Source organism: Rutilus rutilus (genome assembly GCF_951802725.1).
Source record: "Rutilus rutilus genome assembly, chromosome: 6".
Lineage (NCBI taxonomy): Eukaryota > Metazoa > Chordata > Actinopteri > Cypriniformes > Leuciscidae > Rutilus > Rutilus rutilus.
The window spans coordinates 40,659,643-40,681,235 of record NC_140214.1 but is presented as its reverse complement, the minus strand read 5'-3'; the positions used below and the strand labels follow the sequence as shown (position 1 = coordinate 40,681,235).

The window sequence follows — 21,593 nt, the reverse complement described above, 5'->3', positions numbered from 1 at the left end:
AGAGGTTCGGCCCAGTGGAAGTGGATCTATTCGCGTCTCAAGAGACGACTCACTGTCCACTGTGGTTCTCCCTCACGCATCCAGCCCCACTGGGGTTGGATGCCATGGTACAGACGTGGCCGAGGCTGATCGCTCTGCTCACGGGAGTTCTAGAGAGGGTTCGTCGCGACGGGATCAGTCTATTATTGGTAGCCCCGTTGTGGCCGGCCCGAGTATGGTTCTCAGACATAATATTACTCCTGGAGCTTCCCATCAGGAGGGACCTGCTGACTCAGGCAGAGGGCTCAATATTTCACCCTCGGCCCGAACTATGGAAACTGTGGGTCTGGCCCCTGAGGGGGCACAGTACCGAGAGGCCGGCCTGTCAGCAGGAGTAGTGGAGACCATACTCAGCTCTAGAGCTCCCTCCACGAGGAAATTGTACAGCCTAAAATGGAATGTTTTCACCGTATGGTTCAGAGAGCGTGAGGTGGACCCAGTTAACTGCCCAGTGGCTTCAGTGCTGGAGTTCCTCCAAGATCGCTTCTCGGCTGGTCTTACCCCGTCCACTCTCAAGGTGTACGTGGCTGCCATTTCGGCTTTCCACGCTCCTCTGAGTGATGGGCCTCTGGGGAGACAGCAGTTGGTCGTACGTTTCCTCCGTGGGGCTTGGAGGATGAGACCTGCGGCTCGTACCAGGGTTCCCACTTGGGACCTGGCGGTGGTTCTCGAAGGGTTGGTTGAGGCCCCCTTTTGAACCGCTGGAGTCGGCTGAGGCCAAAAACCTTTCCCTAAAGGTGGCTTTCTTGTTGGCCATTACTTCTCTGAGGAGGGTAGGAGATCTCCAGGCGCTCTCTATATCTAACGGGTGCCTGGAGTTTGCTCCAGGCAACATCAAGGCCATCCTACATCCTAGGCCAGGCTATTTGCCCAAGGTGCCATCTAATGTGGCACAGCCTACGGTTCTGCAGGCTTTTCATCCTCCACCTCACGTGACGGCGGATGAGGAGAGACTTCACTTGCTCTGCCCTATCAGAGCTCTCAAAATATATATCCAGAGGTCCACCTCATGGCGGAAATCAGACCAGTTGTTAGTGTGTTTTGAGTCGCCCAAGAAGGGGCTTCCTGTTTCCAAACAGACCATTAGCAACTGGATTGTCCAAGCTATATCTATGGCCTACCAGGTGTGCAATTTGCCTTCACCTCTGGCCGTGAGGGCTCACTCTACCAGAGGCATGGCGTCCTCTAGAGCCCTCCTCTCAGGGGCCCCGATCCAGGTAGTCTGCAATGCAGCAGGATGGGCCACCCCTCACACTTTTATTAGATGTTACAGCCTGGACATTCCATCGACACCTGGCACCCTTGTGCTCTCGTCCTAAGTGTGCCTGTGCGCAGCTTCACACTAGGACAGGCAGGGCTCGTTGTGGCATAGTGGGTACTCGTTCCCCAAAGTGTCATTCAACGCAGTTCAAGTTCCCTCAAAAGGGAACGTCTCGGGTTACGACTGTAACCCTTGTTCCCTGAGAAAGGGAACGAGAACTGCGTCCCTTCGCCACGCCTCCCCCTGCCTGGGAGCGCTTGCTTCATCACAGAAGCTATCTCTGTTGTGTGCCGGCGTCCTTTTGTAGCTTCCACATATGCCGTCACACATTACGTCTTGACGCAACACCAATCAGGATTGGTTTAGTTTCATTCATATTTCAGAGGCACTACGCTGAGGGGCGTTCCCCAAAGTGTCATTCGACGCAGTTCTCGTTCCCTTTCTCAGGGAACAAGGGTTACAGTCGTAACCCGAGACATTTTCACTGTTATGCTGATGATACTCAGCTCTATATTTCTTCTCACCCTGACGAAACTTACCAATTCACAAAATTAACGGAATGCATAGATGATATAAAAAATTGGATGACTAGTTATTTCCTACTACTTAATTCTGAAAAAACAGAGATTCTAATTATTGGACAAAAAACTTCCCCACGTAATAATCTAGAATACTGTCTAACACTTGATGGAAACTCTGTCAAGTCTTCGTCGTCAGTTAGGAACCTGGGTGTGCTCTTTGATACCAATCTTTCATTTGAAAGTCACGTGTCTAGTATCTGCAAAACCGCATTTTTCCATCTTAAAAATATATCTAAATTACGTCATATGCTCTCATTGACAAATGTGGAACAATTAGTTCATGCGTTCATGACCACAAGGCTAGATTATTGTAATGCAATTATGGGTGGTTGCCCTGCACGCTTAACCCCCTGAGGTCGGCGGTATCGCCGGCGATACCAGCTCGCTTTTTTTTTATCAGTGTAAAAGAAACTCATAAATACTCTGTTGACTTTGATTTTCCATAGGAGTTTCATACATCAATCGATTCTGTTAAATGTGTATTATTTTTCTGTATACTCACAATAAAAACAAAGTGTTGTGCTTTTCGCCAAATTAAGAAAAATAAACACGAAGCTAGGTTCTGCCTTCTCTCTGTCCGTGTAGTCCATTCTAAAACGCGTCCGAAAATGAATCATAACTCAGCGAATACTTCTCACACAGGCACGTGATATATGTCTTTATGAAGCTTGAAATCTCTTCTTTTAAATTAAGTAATTAATATAAAAAACAAATGTTTTCAACTCATGTAATCCGTTTGAAAGCAAGGAGAGGTACCGTTTTTTCCTTCTGCCTAATTTTCTCTATAATGAACTGAGGCCGCCCCGCCCCCGGCACTATTCACATGGTAAATAGTTTAGGTAATCTATGCTTCGCACCCGCCCCCCGATCAATGCCTTGAAATCACGAAGTTTTATCAGATCAGATTCACTGATAGTTCATCGCGTTTAGAGAAGATGGCGCGTTTCTCCGGTAAAGACGCCCTTCAGATGATTCTGGACAGCGAGGAATAACTCACCTTGGCTTTTCCTCAGAGGAAGATTGTAATTCAGACGAACGGCAGCATGTTCAAGAGCGAATTGATCACGCCGAGTAAACAACGAGTTTTCACGTGAGTAAATACGTGAACTCAAGTGGTCTAGTGGTAGAACATTTGCCTAGTGTGTCAGAGGTTCTGAGTTCGAATCCGCACTCATATATTATTTTTTTTTTTTTTTTTTGTCAAATCAGATTATGTTTATCAGTGGTTGTATATCAGGCAGAGACATGTTTGTGTGTATTTTGTTTTGTAATTTCACTGGAACGAATAGAGAGTCTCCACAACGGATTGAAGCGCGCGTCCGAGTGAAGACTGCGTGAGCCTAAAACAAACACAGTATCCGCGTCTGACTCGCGGGAATCCACGGCGCAAACCTGTGAGGGGCTGTGTTTTCTCGAGCCCCATATCAGCTCGAGAAAACACAAGTTTATTCAGATCATTACTTGTTTACACCGTCTCGCAGCGCTGTGAGGAATAATAATAATAATAATGGAAAATGTCCCTCAAAAGGTAGATGTAAACAAACTATTAAAAGGTAAATATAATTTTTTTTCTTTAAATAATTTTTATTGTGTTTTATTAGTAACAAATTTGGGGAGAGGATAAATATTCCAAAACTGAAAATACAGTATGAGAATTTACTGCACAATTACTAGACATGTTTACCTTGGATATTATACAATTTGCAAGCACAATTTGTGGAAAAAAAATGTATATAAAAAATATAAATAAAATTTATTTTTGTGTATAAATATATACACATATATATGTGTGTGTGTATGCACATATATATATTTGTATAAGCAACGTATTAAACTGCAAATTAACATTTATATTCCTTATAATAAAAATGAAAGACCTATGTTACAGACATATGAAAGACAACATTTCGTTGATTAGTTTTGGATAGATTATACATTTTTACTGTAAAATATCTGCCACCTCAAATAAGCTTTTATTTGCCAATTTTTTTGTCAAAAATAATCAAATAATCAATCAAATCCTTAACTTTGAAATATGTATGATAAAATGTATACTTTAGTTTGTACAAAGAAAGATTACACTTGAATTGTTGTTTATTTAAATATTTACAAGGTAGATGTAAACAAACTATTAAAAGGTAAATATAAGCCTTTTCTTTAAATAATTTTTATTGTGTTTTATTAGTGACAAATTTGGGGAGAGGATAAATATTCCAAAACTGAAAATACAGTATGAGAATTAACTGCACAATTACTAGACATGTTTTCCTTGGATATTATAGGCCAATTTGCAAGCACAATATGTGGAAAAATAAAAAAGAATTGAGATGCTTCCAACTGTTGCTCTTGCATTCTTGTGGCTCAGTGACTCACCTGAATGAATGGCTCATTAAGTATGCGGTCCTCAGGTGTGAACCACTAAATATGCATGATCGTCGACACCCACTCGAATATTGCCTTTCCAAACAGAAAGTGCTTTGCAAAATTCAAATCAATGTATTGTGTTATGTGAAGGATTAGGCAGGGTGATTTTCACATAATTTTGAAGAAAAAACACTAGGCGATGACATCCATTAGACAAAAGTCTTATTGGCACATATTTAGTATGTGTTTTGTGGTCTTATTTCAGAAACTTTAGTTTTTAGTTTTTTCAATAACCACACATAAACATTATTCTCTCAAAAATGCAGACATGTACATTCTTGTTGCTCACATATTATGGTAGCCCTGTTTGTGCTAAATAGTGTGTAATTTTTTTTTGCCATTACTATGTTTATAAGCAACTGAAAAAAGCACAAATGTCAGGGCATGTCAGAACATCTCAAGGACCCCAAAAACACCTTAGACCCCAGAGGGTTAATAAACAAACTACAGCTGGTCCAAAATGCAGCAGATGGAGTTCTTACCAGAACCATGAAGTATGACCATATTAGCCCAGTTCTATCAACACTGCATTGGCTCCCTATTAAACATCGTATAAATTTAAAAATATTGTTGATTACTTACAAAGCACTAAATGGTTTAGCTCCGCAGTACTTCAGCGAGCTCTTAACGCATCATAGTTCTTCACGTCTATTGCAATCTCAAAATTCTGGCCAGTTGATAATACCTAGAATATAAAAATCAACTGCTGGCGGTAGATCCTTCTCCTATTTAGCACCAAAACTTTGGAACAGTCTTCCTAACATTGTCCGGGAAGCATACACACTCTGTCAGTTTAAAGCTAGACTAAAAACACATCTCTTTGACCTAGCATACACAACACATTATAGACTTTTATAATTCAATGTTAGGCTGCGTAGATTAGGTCAGCCGGAACCGGGAACACTTCCCATAAATCCTGATGTACTCGTTACATCATAAGAAGAATGGCGTATACGCTAATATTAGTCTCTCTGTTTATCCCGAGGTTTACCGCAGTCCGCCGGAGCCAGGCTGTATCCAGATCTGATGAAGGACCTGCACCTGGATGCGAATCAATCAAAGTGAATCAATCAAACTAACTTTAGCTGGACAATAACTTTATTCTAGAGCCGCTATAAAGCCAAAACAATCTCTGTTACTTTAATTTACTATTATCAATGCAAAGCAGCTTTGGAACAATCTACATTGTTAAAAGCGCTATATAAATGAAGATGACTTGACTTGACTTGATTTGACATCAAATATTAAGAGAAGTGATTTCTACCAGATATCACCCTCCATTCCTCGTCTGAATTCTGACTCAACACTAGGTATGCAAGTAATGATTACATCACTCAAGTATAAATTACTATAAACAAAAACAGCACAATTTAAGTGTTAACTTATAATAAGTAGAATATGCATATATATAGAAAATACTTTATTCACTAAATATTATAATCCCTTGCAATTATTTGCATTACAGTGCAGTACCAGGTGTTAAAGGTATAGTTCACCCAAAAATGAAAATTAGCCCATGATTTACTGACCCTCAAGTCATCCTAGGTGTATATGACATTCTACTTTCAGACGAATACAATCGTAATTATATATATATATATATATATATATAAAATGTCCTGGCTCTTCCAAGCTTTATAATGACAGTGAATGGCTGTATAGTTTTCAAGTCTATCAAAGTGCAACCAACCATGATAAAAGTGCTCCACACAGCTCTGGGGGGTTAATAAAGGCCTTCTGGAGTGAAGTGATATGTTCGTGTAAGAAAAATATCCTTTTTTAAAACTTTATCGACTAAAATAACTAGCTTCCGGCCTTTATTAACCCCCCAGAGCCGTGTGGAGCACTTATTTTACAAGAAAAGATATTTGCCAATGACCCTCAGGATCTATAGCTATTAATCTGATATTTAATGTTAGATCTTTCCTTTTCTTGGAACAAAATGAATGCTTAATGTCACTTCAATATTACTTGATTAAAAAACACAAGAACAATAAAATAGCACAATGACAGGATTGATATAGTATACCCAAAATGTAACAAATAAACAAAAGATCTGTTGCGCTTTTGCCTCCGGCATCAGTCATGATGTCAGTCAGTCATCGCACCTCACTCTAGTCATGTGACTCCTGTGGCTCAACTTACCTCAGTATCTCCAATTTACACTTTATATTCTTCAGTCCAGTACAGAGCAGCTTCACTCCTGAATCCTGCAGATTATTATTGTTCATGTTCAGCTCTTTCAGATTGGTCTCTGATCCAAGAACTGCAGCCAGAGCTGAACAGCTTTTGTCTGTTAAGTTACAATCATTTAACCTACAATAAGTCACAACACAGAATTAGATGGAACACATACAATACATTTTATATTTACAAATATTAAATACATTTTCCATTTATTTTTTACATAAACAGCATATACAGCAAAGAGGCTGAATTAAACTAACATTAATCTTCAAAAACTACTATTTCTTGTACATTAGTGCTTATTATTCAGTGACAAATTTCCTAGATAAAATGAAGCATGTTTAAAAAAATATATATATTGTGTAAAGCTTTTATATCTAGTATTTATGTCACCTGATGGAGTTTAGGTTCTTGCCACTGTTGCCTCTGTCTTGCTTAGTTGGGGACACTTAATATTGAACAATATTATTGACTTGACTGCACCGACACCATTATATGAGACAGTTCACACTTTTATGGCAAGTTAAAGGCCTTTCACTATCATTCTAAAAATGCCTCCATTCACATGTACATGTCTTTTTGACATAAAATCTTTAAAGTCCAACTGAAATCAAAATGGAACCTATTTACTTTGTTAGCGCATATTACTAGTCTTGTGGTGAACAATTAATCCGTGCAAGTTAAAACACGGAAAAAAATGTTTTGGCTTCGTAATCTTTAATCAAAATCTGAAAATGCCCCTCCTCTCTGCATTGGAGGACCTTCCCTGATGACGTATGCTTGACGGCTTGGGTTGAGAAACGCTTAACCACTCCCCTCAAATCGTTAGTCTGTAATGAGCGAGAGATGGAGAGGAGGAGCACTAGAGTAAAACCCTGCCCTCTGTTCAATATTCCTTTTCACTGGGAAATACGTCACAGCACTGGAGAAAAGTCGTTTGCAACTTCCGGTTCACGCGGACTTTAATGATTTAAGTAAAGCTAAGATTACTTAAACCTAAGAACCTAAGAAATTGTATTTGTTTTTAATACTTCAAGATTAAGGTCAACCGATGGCTGATGCCGATATCTTAGAGAGCAGGGTGGCCAATGGGTGATATATCATTAATTTAAAGATAGTAAAAAAGCATCCATAAAAATTGCTGAAATGAAATTTATAGTTATTTTACTTAATTACTAAATTAGAAAAAATATATTTAAAAAATGATATGAAAAAAAGAGATTTTGACCGATAAATTTTGAATGAAAAAATTTTGTAGAAAAACCATCTTAAAATGTGTACATCAAATATGATACAACATGTTTATTTGTAAATCTCTCGATCTACATATTGCATTACATTATTATTACATTAAACTACACAATTACTCATAGAAATAAGCATTTAAAATATCAAATTACTGGGAGATACAGAGGGATAACTAATATATGATGTGGTAATATACATGTACTTTATTTAAGTAGCCTGTTTTCTAAAAATCGTAGGTTGTATTATAAAAATCTCAATGTTTTATACTATAACCTTTCAGAATTTCATCTTACTTTTTGGCAATATAAATAACATCTGTACCAAATTACATTCTTTCCCCCCAGTTTGGGTATATGAATAAAATATGTCTTTATTAGAGTATGAGCTAATATATATAATTCTATATAAATTATACAAGTCTGGTGTATCATATGATACAGAACAAACATGCAAACATTTTTACATGGTATTTTATATTTTGTCTTAAGGTTTGATAAACACCTATGGAGCTTATAATATGACAAAATGATTTGAATTTGAATAGGTTCATTTTTATGATGGGGAATCACTATAGAGTAATGTAGATAAATGCATTTTTCAGATGAGAGCTAAACATGACAAAATATATTAAAAGACTTACAGGGCTCTTCTGGAGGTTTTGATGACTGCTGATAATCTAATGAGACACTCGTCTGATTTCTTGAATTTCTGAAGCTCAAACTCCTCCAGCTCTTCCTCTGATGTCAACAACACAAAGACTAAAGCAGACCACTGGGCAGGTGAAAGGTCACCAGATGAGAGACTTCCTTTGCTAAGGTGGGTCTGAATCTCTTTCACCAGAGTTTGGTCGTTCAGTTCATTCAGACAGTAGAACAGATTGATGGATCTCTCTGCAGGAAGATTATCTTCTAATTTCTGCTTGATGTACTGAACGATTTCCTTGTTGCTATGGTCATTGTCGTCTTGCTGTGTCAACAGACCTCGTAAGAGTCGTCGATTGGACTGGAGTGACAGACCGAGGAGGAAGCGAAGGAAAAGGTCCAGGTGTCCATTGTCACTCTCGAGCGCCTTGTCCACTGCAGTCTTGAGGAAATCAACCATGGTTTCATTTCTGTTTTCCTGTTCTGTAGACTCATGATCAAACACACTTGTCTTGTTGATGTCTAGAAACAGATGTGCATAAAGGGCTGCAATAAACTCTTGAATGCTCAAGTGAACAAAGCAGTACATGGTACCAAGAACGATCCCTGTTTCCTCCTTAAAGATCTGGGTACACATGCCTGAGTACACTGATGCCTTATAGACGTCAATACCACAGGCTTCCAGGTCTGTGTCATAGAAGATCAGGTTGTTTCTTTCCAGCTGATGAAATGCCAGTTTCCCCAGTGAAAGGATGGCATCTTTATCCCAGGAAACATCTGGTGTGTATTCTCCATCATACTTTCGGCGGCTCTGCTGGATCTGAAAGCGGAGAAAGTGTGTGTACATTTGTGTCAGAGTCTTGGGAGTGTCTTCAGTGTTTGATTCCTGCAGTGTTTTCGAGATCTCATCAGCCTGAGTTTTTTCCGCATCATTATTTCTTTTCTCCTCCAGAATGTTCTGGAGAACAGTGGCTGAAATCCAGCAGAAGACTGGGATGTGGCACATGATAAAGAGACTCTTTGATTGTTTAACATGATCTATGATTGTGTTGGCTTGAATATCATCCGTGAATCTTTTTTTGAAGTACTCTTGCTTTTGTGCGTCGCTGAATCCTCGTATCTCTGTCAGCCGGTCGATACAGTCAGGAGGAATCTTACTGGCAGCTGCTGGTCTGGTGGTGATCCAAATGAGAGCAGAAGGAAGCAGATTTCCCTTCATGAGGTTCGTTATGAGAACATCCAGAGAGGCTGGTGACGATACATCACGCCACGTCTCATTACAATCAAACTTCAGAGGAAGGCGACATTCATCCAGTCCATCAAGGATGAACAGCACTTTGAACTGATTCCTTCTTGTAAGGTTCAGTCCTTTTGTCTCTGTGAAAAATTGAGTTATAAGGTCCATCAAACTTAGTTTTTCTTTCTCCTTTAAGTTCATTTCTCTGAATGGAAGAGGAAATATGAAGCTGATATCTTGATTTTCTTTTCCTTCAGCCCAGTCCAGAACAAACTTTTGCACAGAGACTGATTTCCCGATGCCACCGACTCCTTTTGTCAGTACAGTTCGGATCTCCTCGTCTTTGTCAGGTGCTTCAAACAAATTTGTGCAATCAACCTGTATCTCTTGTTCTTTATGATGTCTGGAAGCAACTTCAATCTGTCTCACCTCATGTTCAGTATTGACCTGTTCACTGCCGCCCTGAGTGATATAGAGATCTGTGTAGATGTTATTCAGAAGTGTGGAGTCACCTTGCTTCGCAATTCCTTCAAACACACATTGATACTTCTTCTTTAGGCCACATTTCAGCTGATGAATGAAGAACAGCTCATCTAAACACAGGAACAGACAATAGATAGTTTTAGTCTTCATTTTCTCTCCTACATTTATAAGAGACAATCAGACAGGTGATCATGAGTCTCTTACCTTCTAGAGCATCAGCAGCTTCATCTTGCTTCATCTCTCTCAGGTAATGTAGTGTGAGATCAAGAGCTGCTGATTTGATACTGGATCTGTTCTCAATAAAGTCCTTCACAAAGTGTTGTGTGTTCTCTTTTTGTAATATTTTCTTTAACTTCTCCAGCTCATTCTTCAGAAATGTGATTATTTTGCTCTCAAGATCCTACAAACAAAAGTAAGAGAAAAGACAACACAATTTAAGCCAAATTGTACATCTTCATTTGGTCAACACTATTTATTCAATAATTATAATACATGTGCATAAAAAAATCCAGTAAAAAGACTAACATGCTAACCAAGTTGTGTTAAAATGTGTTTAAAAGGAAAAATAAGTGATTCAACAAAGTGATTCTTTGTTCAATAGCATATTTGTTAGCTAGAAATATTAAACATTTATAAAAAAATGTGTTTTCCTACCTGGAAGATCCCTAGAAGATTGTCTTTAAAATTCTCGTGGTTCCTGTGAGTCTGAACGTCTGAGTCTAATGTCTCATATTGAAGCCTGTAATCAAATTAGATATATTAAAATAAAATACTAACTGATATTTTACAGAAAGGGAAATAAGCATTAGCTGTGAATACTCTGACAAATATTTGATCTAAACATGTTTCATGATTGATATTCACTGTTACAACTTTTAAACACAGTCAACGTGTGACAAAAAATTAGTAACACAAAATACCTTTTATTAGATGATGTTTTCTCACTGAAGTCTGGTGGATAATCTTTAGACTGATCACTCTTCAGAGACACAGAGCTGGACACATGTGAGCCTGATCTTACACTGATGACACAAAGAACACAGAGAAAACACTTTACAACATGAGATACTTAGTCTCATTTGAAAAGGTTTAATGTTGCAAATAGTAATCAAATGCAGCATAGCTGTGTTTTTGTTCATTTATGATCATGGTTGGATGGATGGACATGTTTAGTTGCATGATCTATTTTCCATAGTGAATTTATGCCTCCTTGTGGCTGCCTGTGTAATTGTGTTACTGGAATGAGTTTCATAAATCCCCTTACACAGTCAAGTTCAATCACATACACCACTGTGGACAAACAATACAACCCTATAATGTAATGTAAACACACAAAATACCTTTTATTAGATGATGGTGTTTTCTCTCTGAAGTCTGGTGGATAATCTTTAGACTGGTCACTCTTCAGAGACACAGAGCTGGACACATGTGAGCCTGATCTTACACTGATGACACAAAGAACAGAGAGAGAGAGAAAACACTTTAGTAAAGGAGGATCAACTGTGTCTGAAACACATCTGTGTCTTTATCTAATCCTCCACAGAAATACACACACTCACATAATCAACAGTTTTATAGTTAACCATCATTTTATTTACTGGCTCACATTAGTTTAACAATTTCTTTGATATACATGAGTGAGATTAAATATGTTGAGAATTTAAAAGATACTTGACATAATTTAAGAAAACATGTCAAGTTTTAATGTATTGACAGAAAAGAGAGCAGAAATGTCTGTGCGACACAGTTTTGTTAGCATACTTCAATTAAATTAAGTGTATAGTTGTTTTCTAATGTCTATCAATAACTTTATGATCTAAAAACTAAAGTCATTTATTTGGATTAATTCAGCATCTAGAAGGCAATTAACAAATTAAGAAGTTCAAAATTGAAGTTGTGCAAAGCATTTGCAAATATAAAACAATGCTTAAAGTTTTGTTACTGACAGGGAAACACAAAGTCCAGTCGAGTTTAAACTGATAGTGTGAAAACAGACGCAGTCTTACCTGTGTTTCTCTGAGAGACTCATCTGAGAGAGAGAGTCCTTTCCTCTTTCCTCTGACATACTGCAGCTAAACTGACACTGAAAACTGATCAGCACTGGTTTCTGAAAACACTCAATCCTTCAGCATCACCTGGAAATGACACCATTTTACACAGATGAAGAACATCTTATTTAAGACAATAATGAAGAATGCTGAGTTATCATCAACAACAGCAACAGCAACAACAATGTATAAAATAAAGTGAGTTACAAAGAAATATATTGCCATGTAAAATAACTGAATGGTCTTAATCATTTCTAATTGTGTGTGTGCTGGGAAAACTGAACCCAATTTGTTATATTCTCTATTACAGTATAATATCATTTTACAATCATATTTACCCAATCTTTATTAATTGTTGAATCGTTTGTCATTTAATCATTACTTCAAGTTCACAAAGGTGGTTGATTTCATTACTTTCAAATGGTCCTAAAATAACTGATTAAGTAAAAGAAACCAGAATTATAATAGACATACTGTATAACTACTAATCATAATTGCTATATGAACTGAAATATTCAGTTTAATAATATCAGATTGTTATTCATTGACGTTAGGCTTCATCTGTCTGTCTAATGTAAATGTCTGCTTCAAAAATACTTTCGATTTCACATCTCAAAAACAACAGCCTAAAACGGAAGAGGAAATAGGAGAAAACTTTCAAAAACATATTTGTTTTCAATAACCCTTTATCAATAAAACCTTTAGTGTTTTAACTTCAAAAGATTGTAATTTCAGGCAGATTCTTCGTCTGTTCGGAGTAGCAGAAGAACAGCCTTCTGTAACTTCACATTTAAATCACGCTTAATAGTATACAATATGAAGTTCTTCATAATTACAAATGACTTTAATGGAGAATGTATTAAACTTACTTGCAGTCTTGTCCACTAAGAAGAGAATTTATAAGTATTTTAAACTCAGTAACGCTTGTTGTCAGTCCGCGCGCGTCGTTCTCAGAATCTCTTCCATTGTGGATTAAACACATAAATGGCCGCAAGTGTTAGTAGATTTGGTACGCATTGTGTTATATTGATATTACTTTCGTTTTCCTCTTCTTCGTGTGTTTTACAGGAGGGTTTGAAACAGCTGAACAGTTGCACACCGACACCTACTGCACTGGAGCGGGATATTACACCACATACAGTGGGTACGGAAAGTAAATACCCCCGGTAAATATGATCAAAAATGGCTGTAAAAAATAAATCTTTCATTCAAAAAATTTGATCTTATGCAAAAATCTAACCTTTCACTGAAGTAAAAGAATTCAAATTGGGGGGGAAATCACATTATGAAATAAATGTTTTTCTCCAAAACACGTTGGCCACAATTATTCATACCCCTAGAATGTTTTATGAATAAAATATCTCTGAAGTATATTCCCATTAATATTTACCTTTTCTTTAGCACACCAGGGGACTAGGAACATGAAATTGTCCAGCCATGACTTCTTGTTTCACAGGATTTTAAATATGAGGAAACACAAAAGGCCAAATTCCCTTAATCATCCATCACAATGTGTAAAACCAAATAATACAGTTCTGATTTGCAGCAAAAGATTGTTGAGCGTCACAAAATAGAAAGTGGCTGTAAGAAAATAGCTAAATAATTGAAAATACCCATTTTGACCATCAGGGCAATAATTAAGAAGTTATAATCAAGTAAAAATGTTATAAATCTGCCAGGAAGAGGACGTGTGTCTATATTATCTTAATGCACGGTGAGGAGGATGCTTTGAGTGGCCAAAGACTCTTCAAGGATCAAAGATGGAGAATTGCAGAGATTACTTGAGTCTTGGGATCAGAAAGCCTATAAAAAAATAAAAAAATAAAAAAACCCTACATCCCCACATGTTGTTTGGGAGGGTTTCAAGAAAAATGCTCCTCGCTCCTCCAAAAACAAACTCCAGCATATTCAGTGGTCAGACACGACTGGAACTTCAAACAACACAGGGTTCTGTGGTCAGATGAAACTAAAAAAAAAGAGCTTTTTGGCAGCAAACACGCTAGATGGGTTTGGTGCACACAAGGATAAAAAGTACCCCATGTGTACAATTCAATATACCACTGGATCTTTAATGTTGTGGGCTTATTTTTCTGCTGGAGGTCCTGGACTTCTTATTCAGATACATGGCATTGTGGATTCTATCAAATATCAACGGACAAAAAAATCCAAACCGGGCGGCTTCTGCTAGAAATCTTATAATGGGCCGTGGTTGGATCTTCCATCAGGACAACGATCCAAAACAAACATCAAAATCAACACAAAAATGTGTTTCGGAGCACAAAAAGCATCTGCCATGAGCGTCCCAGTTCCCTGACCTGATGAGTGGGCTGAACTGAAGATTAGAAGCACCAACATGGATCTGGGAATCTGAAGGATCTGGAGAGATTCTGTATGAAGGAATGATCGCTGATCTCTTGTCAGGTGTTCTCCAAACTCATCAGGCATTATAGGAGAAGACTCAGAGCTGTTATCTTGGCAAAAGGAGATTGCAAAAAGGTATTTACCAAAAGGGTATGAATAATTGTGGCCAACGTGTTTTGGAGAAAAATATTTATTTCATAATGTGATTTCCCCCCCAATTTGAATTCTTTTACTTCAATGAAAGGTTAGAATTTTGCCAATTTTTTGAATGAAAGATTTATTTTTTACAGCCATTTTTGATCATATTTACCGGGGGTATGAATACTTTCCGTACCCACTGTATAAACACTAATTAGCATTCATTAGACACTACATCAAAAAATTTAGAACACAACGTCCAGGGCATGTAGTTACAGAGAAAAAAATGTTTATTGCATATAGAAAATAATTTTGCCATAAATAAAAGTAAATAATTCACATTGCATACAGTATTGAATGTCTGTATTTTCAGTATACAGTTTTTTTGGATTGCTTAAGCACGATTTTCAAAACAGGGCCCATGTTTTCAAAACACTACACACAATTAGCACAACCACACACCCAATTAGCAAAACACTACAGATCCTTTGCATAATTAAACACTCTTGTAAAAACTATACACTTCTGTTTAAAAACCACACTTTGTTACCATATGAAACACACACGTTTCACATTACTATACTCTGTTTGCACGAGTTACACTCTGCTGTGATAAACCTAAAACACTTTTAGCACTTCTACTTCCCTATGATTAGAGTAGGCTACCATCAACAAAGTACAAATATTTACATTTTACATTTACATTTAGTCATTTAGCAGACGCTTTTATCCAAAGCGACTTACAAATTAGGACTAAATTAAGCGAGTCATCATGAAGAGGCAAAAAACAACAACAACGCAAGAAGTGCTCAAAATACGAAGTTCAGGCATTATTCAGAGTAGCATAAGCATGATAAGTGAGGTTTTACAGTTTTTCTCGATTGTTTACACACATTTTCTGAAAGCATGCCTCATATTCTCAGAACTCTACACACAAATCAAAAAACACACACACAATGGGCAAAACCCCTCAATTCTCCTGCAAAATGAAACTTTACATTCAAAACAATGTTATTTCTTCTCAAAATGGTATTTTGTTTTCAAATGACACACACAAACCATCTTATGAATAGACATTTATAAGAACCAGTTGAACACTGATGTGCTCAATGTAAAACACTATGATGAATGGAAAACACTTCTTCTCCATTCATCATAATGATTTAGGCCTTTTTTTGTTCAGTGTTACACTTTCTACAGACAGTACATACATAAGTGTGTTGTAAAATATCTGAGAATATTGTTTTTATACTCAGAACACACAAATACACGGTAACGAATATATTTTATTTTTCCCACAAAAACAATGTACACAGTGTACATCCCAAGTAACCAACACAAAGTAGGACATACAGTGGTCTACATACAAAACAACAGAAGAATTTACTGTATACAGTTACAGTAATAAAAAAAAAATCCAATGTTGGCATCCATTGCCCCATTGAAGAGCTCACCTGTTGCCCTTTTATGCTAAAGCTCTGATTGCTAATTGTAAAACTGTGTGACGGGTGTTTGCCCATGTGAAGAGTCAGTGTGCATATTTAAATGGCAGTGTGTTCCTTGTGAAAACAAGAGATTTTCTGCATGAAAATTGTGCCAAAAGCAGAGAATTGTGTGTAGTGTTTTGAAAAAAGTGTGTTTTAGAACTGCAATTTGAGTGTAAAGCAGGAATTGTGCTTGTAGTTTAGCAGAATTGGCTCAGGGGGTTGGTGAATGAGTTACATGTTGTGTTTATTGTGTCTCAAGTACCAGAAAATGTGTGTAAACAATCGAGAAAAACTGTAAAGGGAAAGGTTTTTTTATTTTTTTATTTTTTTATGAAGTTAGGTGCTCACGGAAGAGATGGGTTTTCAGCTGTTTTTTGACAGCTGAATTATATCTAAATATATATATCTAAATATAATGTAAATTCACCAAACACTATACAAGACCAATGTTGCAGACTGAAGAAACTTATTTATTTCTCAACATGCCCAAAATGTTGACATGGAGATTCATAATACTGTAACAAAATGTCACTTTACGTATTGTACTGTAAGTTTACTGAAAAAAAAAAAAAAAAACCAGACATTGTCTCTTCGCCTAGCTGGATCTGGCCAGAGAATTTCATCAACATCGCAGGCAATGTTGTCATTAGCAAGACACCTTGGAAAGAAACGTCTTGAATGACGAATCCATCCTTGCATTGCTGCTACCTCCATCTGGTCACAGGCCTCCTCCATGGCTTGGATGAGGGGTACCTCAGCCTGGAGACGGAGATCATATACCTTCCACCGCCATGCCGAGAAAAACTCTTCTATAGGGTTGAGGAATGGAGAGTATGGTGGAAGATATAGGACAGTGAAATGTGGATGTTGCTGAAACCAGTTCTGAACCAGAGCAGAGCGGTGGAAAGACACATTGTCCCAGACAACAATGTATTGCATATGATCGATTTGATTTGCTGCTGTTATGTTGTGCAATTGGTCCAAGAATGTAAGTATGAGTGCTGTGTTGTAAGGGCCCATATGGGCATGGTGGTGGAGGACCCCATTCTGTGTAATGGCTGCACAGAGTATTATATTACCTCCACGTTGCCCTGGGACATTGACTATAGCCCTGTGGCCAATGATGTTTCTTCCCCTCCTTCGTGTTCGAGTCAGGTGGAACCCAGCCTCATCTACGTAAATGAACTCATGCTGGATCTCCTCTCCATCCATTCGTAAAACTCTCTGAAGAACAGTGTCAGGCAAAATTGTGTAGTTCAGTGTAGATCTAGTATACATATTACAGTACAGTAAAAGATTATGAGACAGTATGCAAGATCACACTGCTAAAGTGAATACATACCTCTGCATAATCATGCCGCAGTCGTTTCACCCTTTCGGAATTGCGCTCGAAAGGCACTCGATAAATTTGCTTCATTTGAATATGTTTTTTTTTTAGGATACGTGCCAGTGTTGATGTTGAGACCTGATGGATATCGTTGAAACTGGCGTGGTTATTGACAATGTTAGCTTGGAGCTGATTGAGTGTTATAGCATTGTTGGCCAAAACCATGTTTACTATCTCCCTCTCTTGCTGTTCTGTGAACATAGGAGGCCTTCCCCCTTGTCGTTCCTGACCCTCAATCCTATGTAGAAAAACAAACAGTATACAATAGTACAGTAATTTCACAGGAAAAGGTAACAGAAGTGCTGATAGTGCATAGAATACAGTACTGTAAGCAGTTACTGAAACCGTGCAGATGTTTTTGATATGATGATATTTTTACAATACCTATTTTCCAGTCGAAATGTTCTTATCACACTTGCCACTGTGTATCGGCTTAGATTTGGATGTACTCGCAGTCCAGCCTCCCTCAGCGTCAGGCCGTGGTTGACAACATGGTCAACCAGTGTTGCGCGGATCTCATTTGTCAGATTCGGTCCTCTTTGAGCACCTTCTTGTCTTCCTCTTCCTCTTCCTCTTCCTCTTCCTCTACCTCCTTTGATTCCTCCTCTGTTGATTCCTCTTCCTCCCCTTCCTCCTCCTCCTTGTCCTCCTCCTCGTTCTCCTCATTCTCCTCCTCGTCTTACTCTTTCTCTGACTCTTTCCATTGTGCTTGAAGACTGATGAACTCACCTTCTGCTTTTTATAGTGCTTATACACCTGATTGGTGTGTCTACAATTAAGCAAACAAGTGTTTGCACACCTGATGACTGTGTTGAACCAATTTGGACGGTGCGGTAATTTGACAGTCAGTGCTTTGGTATTGCAAGGAAGTGACTTCATGATAGATTTTTGTGTGTAATGTATGTTAAGTGTGTTTAGTGTTTTGCAAATCACTGAGTGTAGAGTTTTGCAACAAGTGTGAGGTTGACAATGTGCTTATAATTGTGCAAATATGGGCTGACGTTTTGCTTCTTGAGTGTAAGGTTTAACTAATAGTGTACTACTTTTAATTTTAGTGTGTAAGCAATCCAAAAAAACTGTAAAAATAAAGTAAGCACAAAGAACAAAGACAACTCTAAATGAAAAGCATATTACACAAAATATTGTGCAATTGCAAAATCAAAGTCAATGAGAGACTCATTCTGCTTCAGCATCCCGTCTTTGTCCACATCACATGCAATGTTGTCCTTTTCTAGGCAACGGGGGAAGAACCCTCTCGTGTGCCGGATCCAGCCTTGACAACACTCCACACCTATGTCACCACAGGCCAATTCCATTGCCTGTAAAAGATTTACCCTTGTATATGGGTTATGGTCATAGACCTCCATCGCCACGCAGAGAAAAACTCTTCTATTGGGTTGAGGAAAGGGCTGTATGGTGGAAGGCAAACATTCATGAATCGCTGGTTGATGTTGAACCACTCACGTATTCGGACACCACGGTGAAAGCTGACATTGTCCCAAACCACAACATAGACAGGATGCACTGCCTGCTGATGTTCCTGCTGCTCACGTTAAAAAAAAACATCCCGAAGACCACCCAGAAATGTAAAAAGATGGTCAGTGTTATATGGCCCCAGGGTTGCATGACGGTGGAGAACCCTCCCATTGCTTATGGCTGCACATAGGGTGACATTGCCACCACGCTGGCCAGGGACTTCCACAATGGCACGTTGGCCAATTATGTTCCAGCCTCTCCTTCTCCTCTTCGCCAGATTGAACCCTGCTTCATCTGCAAAAATTTATTCATGGGGCCTTTCCATGGAATCCATTTCAAACACCCTCTATATATAAAATAAATAAATAAATAGTTTAGTAAGTGTTACAGAAAGACACACTTCTGCAAAAGTGTATTTATATGCACTCCTGATTTACATACACTACAATATAGTGCAGTTACAGTAACAGTATAGGACAATAACTGTAGGCTAGAAACTTGTACTGTAAGCATCAGTGCTGAAAGTGTACACTTACTTGCACATACTGTTATCGTAGATCTTTGACCCTTTCTGAATTGCGCTCAAAGGGTACTCTGTGCACTTGCTTCATGCGTACCCTGTTGCGATGGAGGACACGGGAAATGGTAGAAAGGCTGACACTGTTGATTCCTTCAAATCTTACATTGTCTTCTACAACTCTTTGCTGTATTTCACGCAATCGGATGACATTGTTTTGACGGACCATATCAACAATGAGAGCCTCTTGCTGGGAGAACAAAGGAGTCCTTCCACCCTCATTTGGTAGTCTTGCAATTCTACAAAAGGGAAAATGCTCTTATAAATGTATACATACAGTACACTGTAACCCTTTACTGTAAATTTACAGTGAATTTCCTACAGAATTGTACTGTATTTCCATAATACAGTATTAGGCTGTATATTTTACAGAACAGCTGTAATATACAGCACATTTCTGTTTTCAACCCGATAAATTCGTAATACAGTATCATACTGTAAAAGGCATTGCATTGTGGGATTGATTTCTTTCGCGCTCAATTCAGTTCAAATGTGATGCGATGTGATGGTTTTCTACCGCGGCCGCGCAAACAATTCACTCGAATACTTCGAGCAAAGTTTCATGTTGTGTCGAGCCAATTCTTAGTGTTTTAAAAATAGCGATTTTTGATGCTATCATAGTCGTGCCCCAAGCACTCCCATTCAAAAGGCAATTTGACCAAAAACGAAAATATGGTCAAACTTAAAAGTGGCGTTTCCATCCTAATTATGCTTTTAAACGAAAGTTTGCCTCGGTTAGATTAACAAAAAGACCCTAGGTTGCATTTTGGCGAGAGTTATCCTTTAACGCGCTCTGGCCCACTCATCCGCACAAAACAGTGCCTGGTGGCTCGAGAACACAAACCCTGTTATAGATTTTAAGTTGCAAGCCAGTGCAGCGCTTCTGGGTTCTACGTCAGAACGTAGGCTTATTATTGTCCGACTCTGGTCGTGTGATGACCCAGGAGCTAGCCAATAGTGAGCCTACGTTCTTATGTAGAACCCAGAAGCACTGCATTGTTTAAACTACGTCAACAGTGTAGGAGAATGACATGGAAAAGAAAAGATTATTCAACAATGTTGTTATTTTGGGGTTATTTTGCACACAAAAAGTATTCTCGTCACTTCATAATAATTAAGGTTGGACCACTGTAGTTATATGTACTATTTACTGATGTTTTTACCACCTTTCTGGGCTTTGACAGTTGCAATGACATTGATGTCAATGGAGGGACAGAAACCTCACAGATTTCATCAAAAATATCTTCATTTGTGTTCCGAAGATGAACGAAAGTCTTAAGAGTAATAATGACAGAATTTTCATTTTTGGGTGCAAACATGCATTTTAGTCTGGTAAATGTCATGTTTAACATTATCATGTAGTCATGTATGCAATAAACATTGCAAGGCTTGCAATTAAAGTTAAATTATTTCTGTCACAAAGGTTTGGGCTGGATTCTGTGTGCTCTATACTAAATAGTCTATATGACTGCCTTTCCACTGATACTCTGATGGGACCTGATGAGGGGATGTTATTAAAAGTTGTAGAATAAAACTTTAAATCTGGCAACCCCACTTCCAAAAGTTTAGTTAGTTGACAGTGCGCATGTAAACAGACACATTGAGTTGATGTATTTTAACCAGGGCAGAAAAAATATCAGTTATTGATCACGACATCCAACATTGCATTTTTTTTTCATGTTGTTCAGTTTTATCCAAACAAACTAGTCGTTAAAACTGATATCTGGTTTCTATTTACACATCTTTTGTGCTGTCTCTCTCTGTCAAAATATATAAACTCAGTCCATAATATTTCATTGTTTTTTTTTCTTTCTTTTCTGCCTTTTAGACGCTTTCTTGACATCAATCCTGAACAAAAACAAAGAAAGGACAAGAAACTTCAAAGAAAACTGGCCAAGTTGTGCAAAAAAAGAACACTGTAAGCCTACAGGTTTCCTCACTTCTGCGAAACCTTGCAGACTTTGAATGGGATTTCGTTTGCACTTGTATGGACTTCAAAACAGAAACAGCAATTCACT

The 21,593-nt window shown here is 38.1% G+C and overlaps 2 protein-coding genes and 1 long non-coding RNA gene across 3 annotated transcripts in view; all 3 read right to left on the bottom strand.

Moving 5' to 3' along the window:
- The window catches only part of LOC311291359 (uncharacterized protein), a 796,365-nt gene that overhangs the window by 53,239 nt on the left and 721,533 nt on the right, over positions 1–21,593 (bottom strand). The window lies entirely within an intron of this gene.
- Positions 3,663–13,145, bottom strand: LOC311291338 (NLR family CARD domain-containing protein 3-like). The gene is made up of 9 exons (XM_084410310.1): positions 13,019–13,145; positions 12,108–12,236; positions 11,442–11,546; positions 11,022–11,123; positions 10,756–10,840; positions 10,306–10,501; positions 8,381–10,211; positions 6,451–6,621; positions 3,663–5,346 (listed from the first exon to the last, which is right to left on the bottom strand). The coding sequence occupies exons 2-9, from the start codon at positions 12,164–12,166 to the stop codon at positions 5,268–5,270; spliced, it is 2,628 nt and encodes an 875-aa protein (XP_084266436.1). The 5' UTR covers positions 12,167–12,236; positions 13,019–13,145; the 3' UTR covers positions 3,663–5,267.
- LOC311291265 lies at positions 17,227–18,028 on the bottom strand. Its single transcript, XR_014627536.1, has 3 exons — positions 17,907–18,028; positions 17,478–17,760; positions 17,227–17,359 (listed from the first exon to the last, which is right to left on the bottom strand). It is a non-coding gene; the product is annotated as an uncharacterized lncRNA (long non-coding RNA).

Excerpts from the sequence above, each read along its gene's own strand:
- LOC311291338 (XM_084410310.1), bottom strand. The coding sequence starts at position 12,166 with ATGTCAGAGGAAAGAGGAAAGGACTCTCTCTCTCAGATGAGTCTCTCA. Across the intron at positions 11,124-11,441 it reads ACACCATCATCTAATAAAAG|TGTAAGATCAGGCTCACATG; the intron begins GTATTTTGTGTG and ends TTGTGTCATCAG. Across the intron at positions 10,841-11,021 it reads AAAACATCATCTAATAAAAG|GCTTCAATATGAGACATTAG; the intron begins GTATTTTGTGTT and ends ATTTGATTACAG.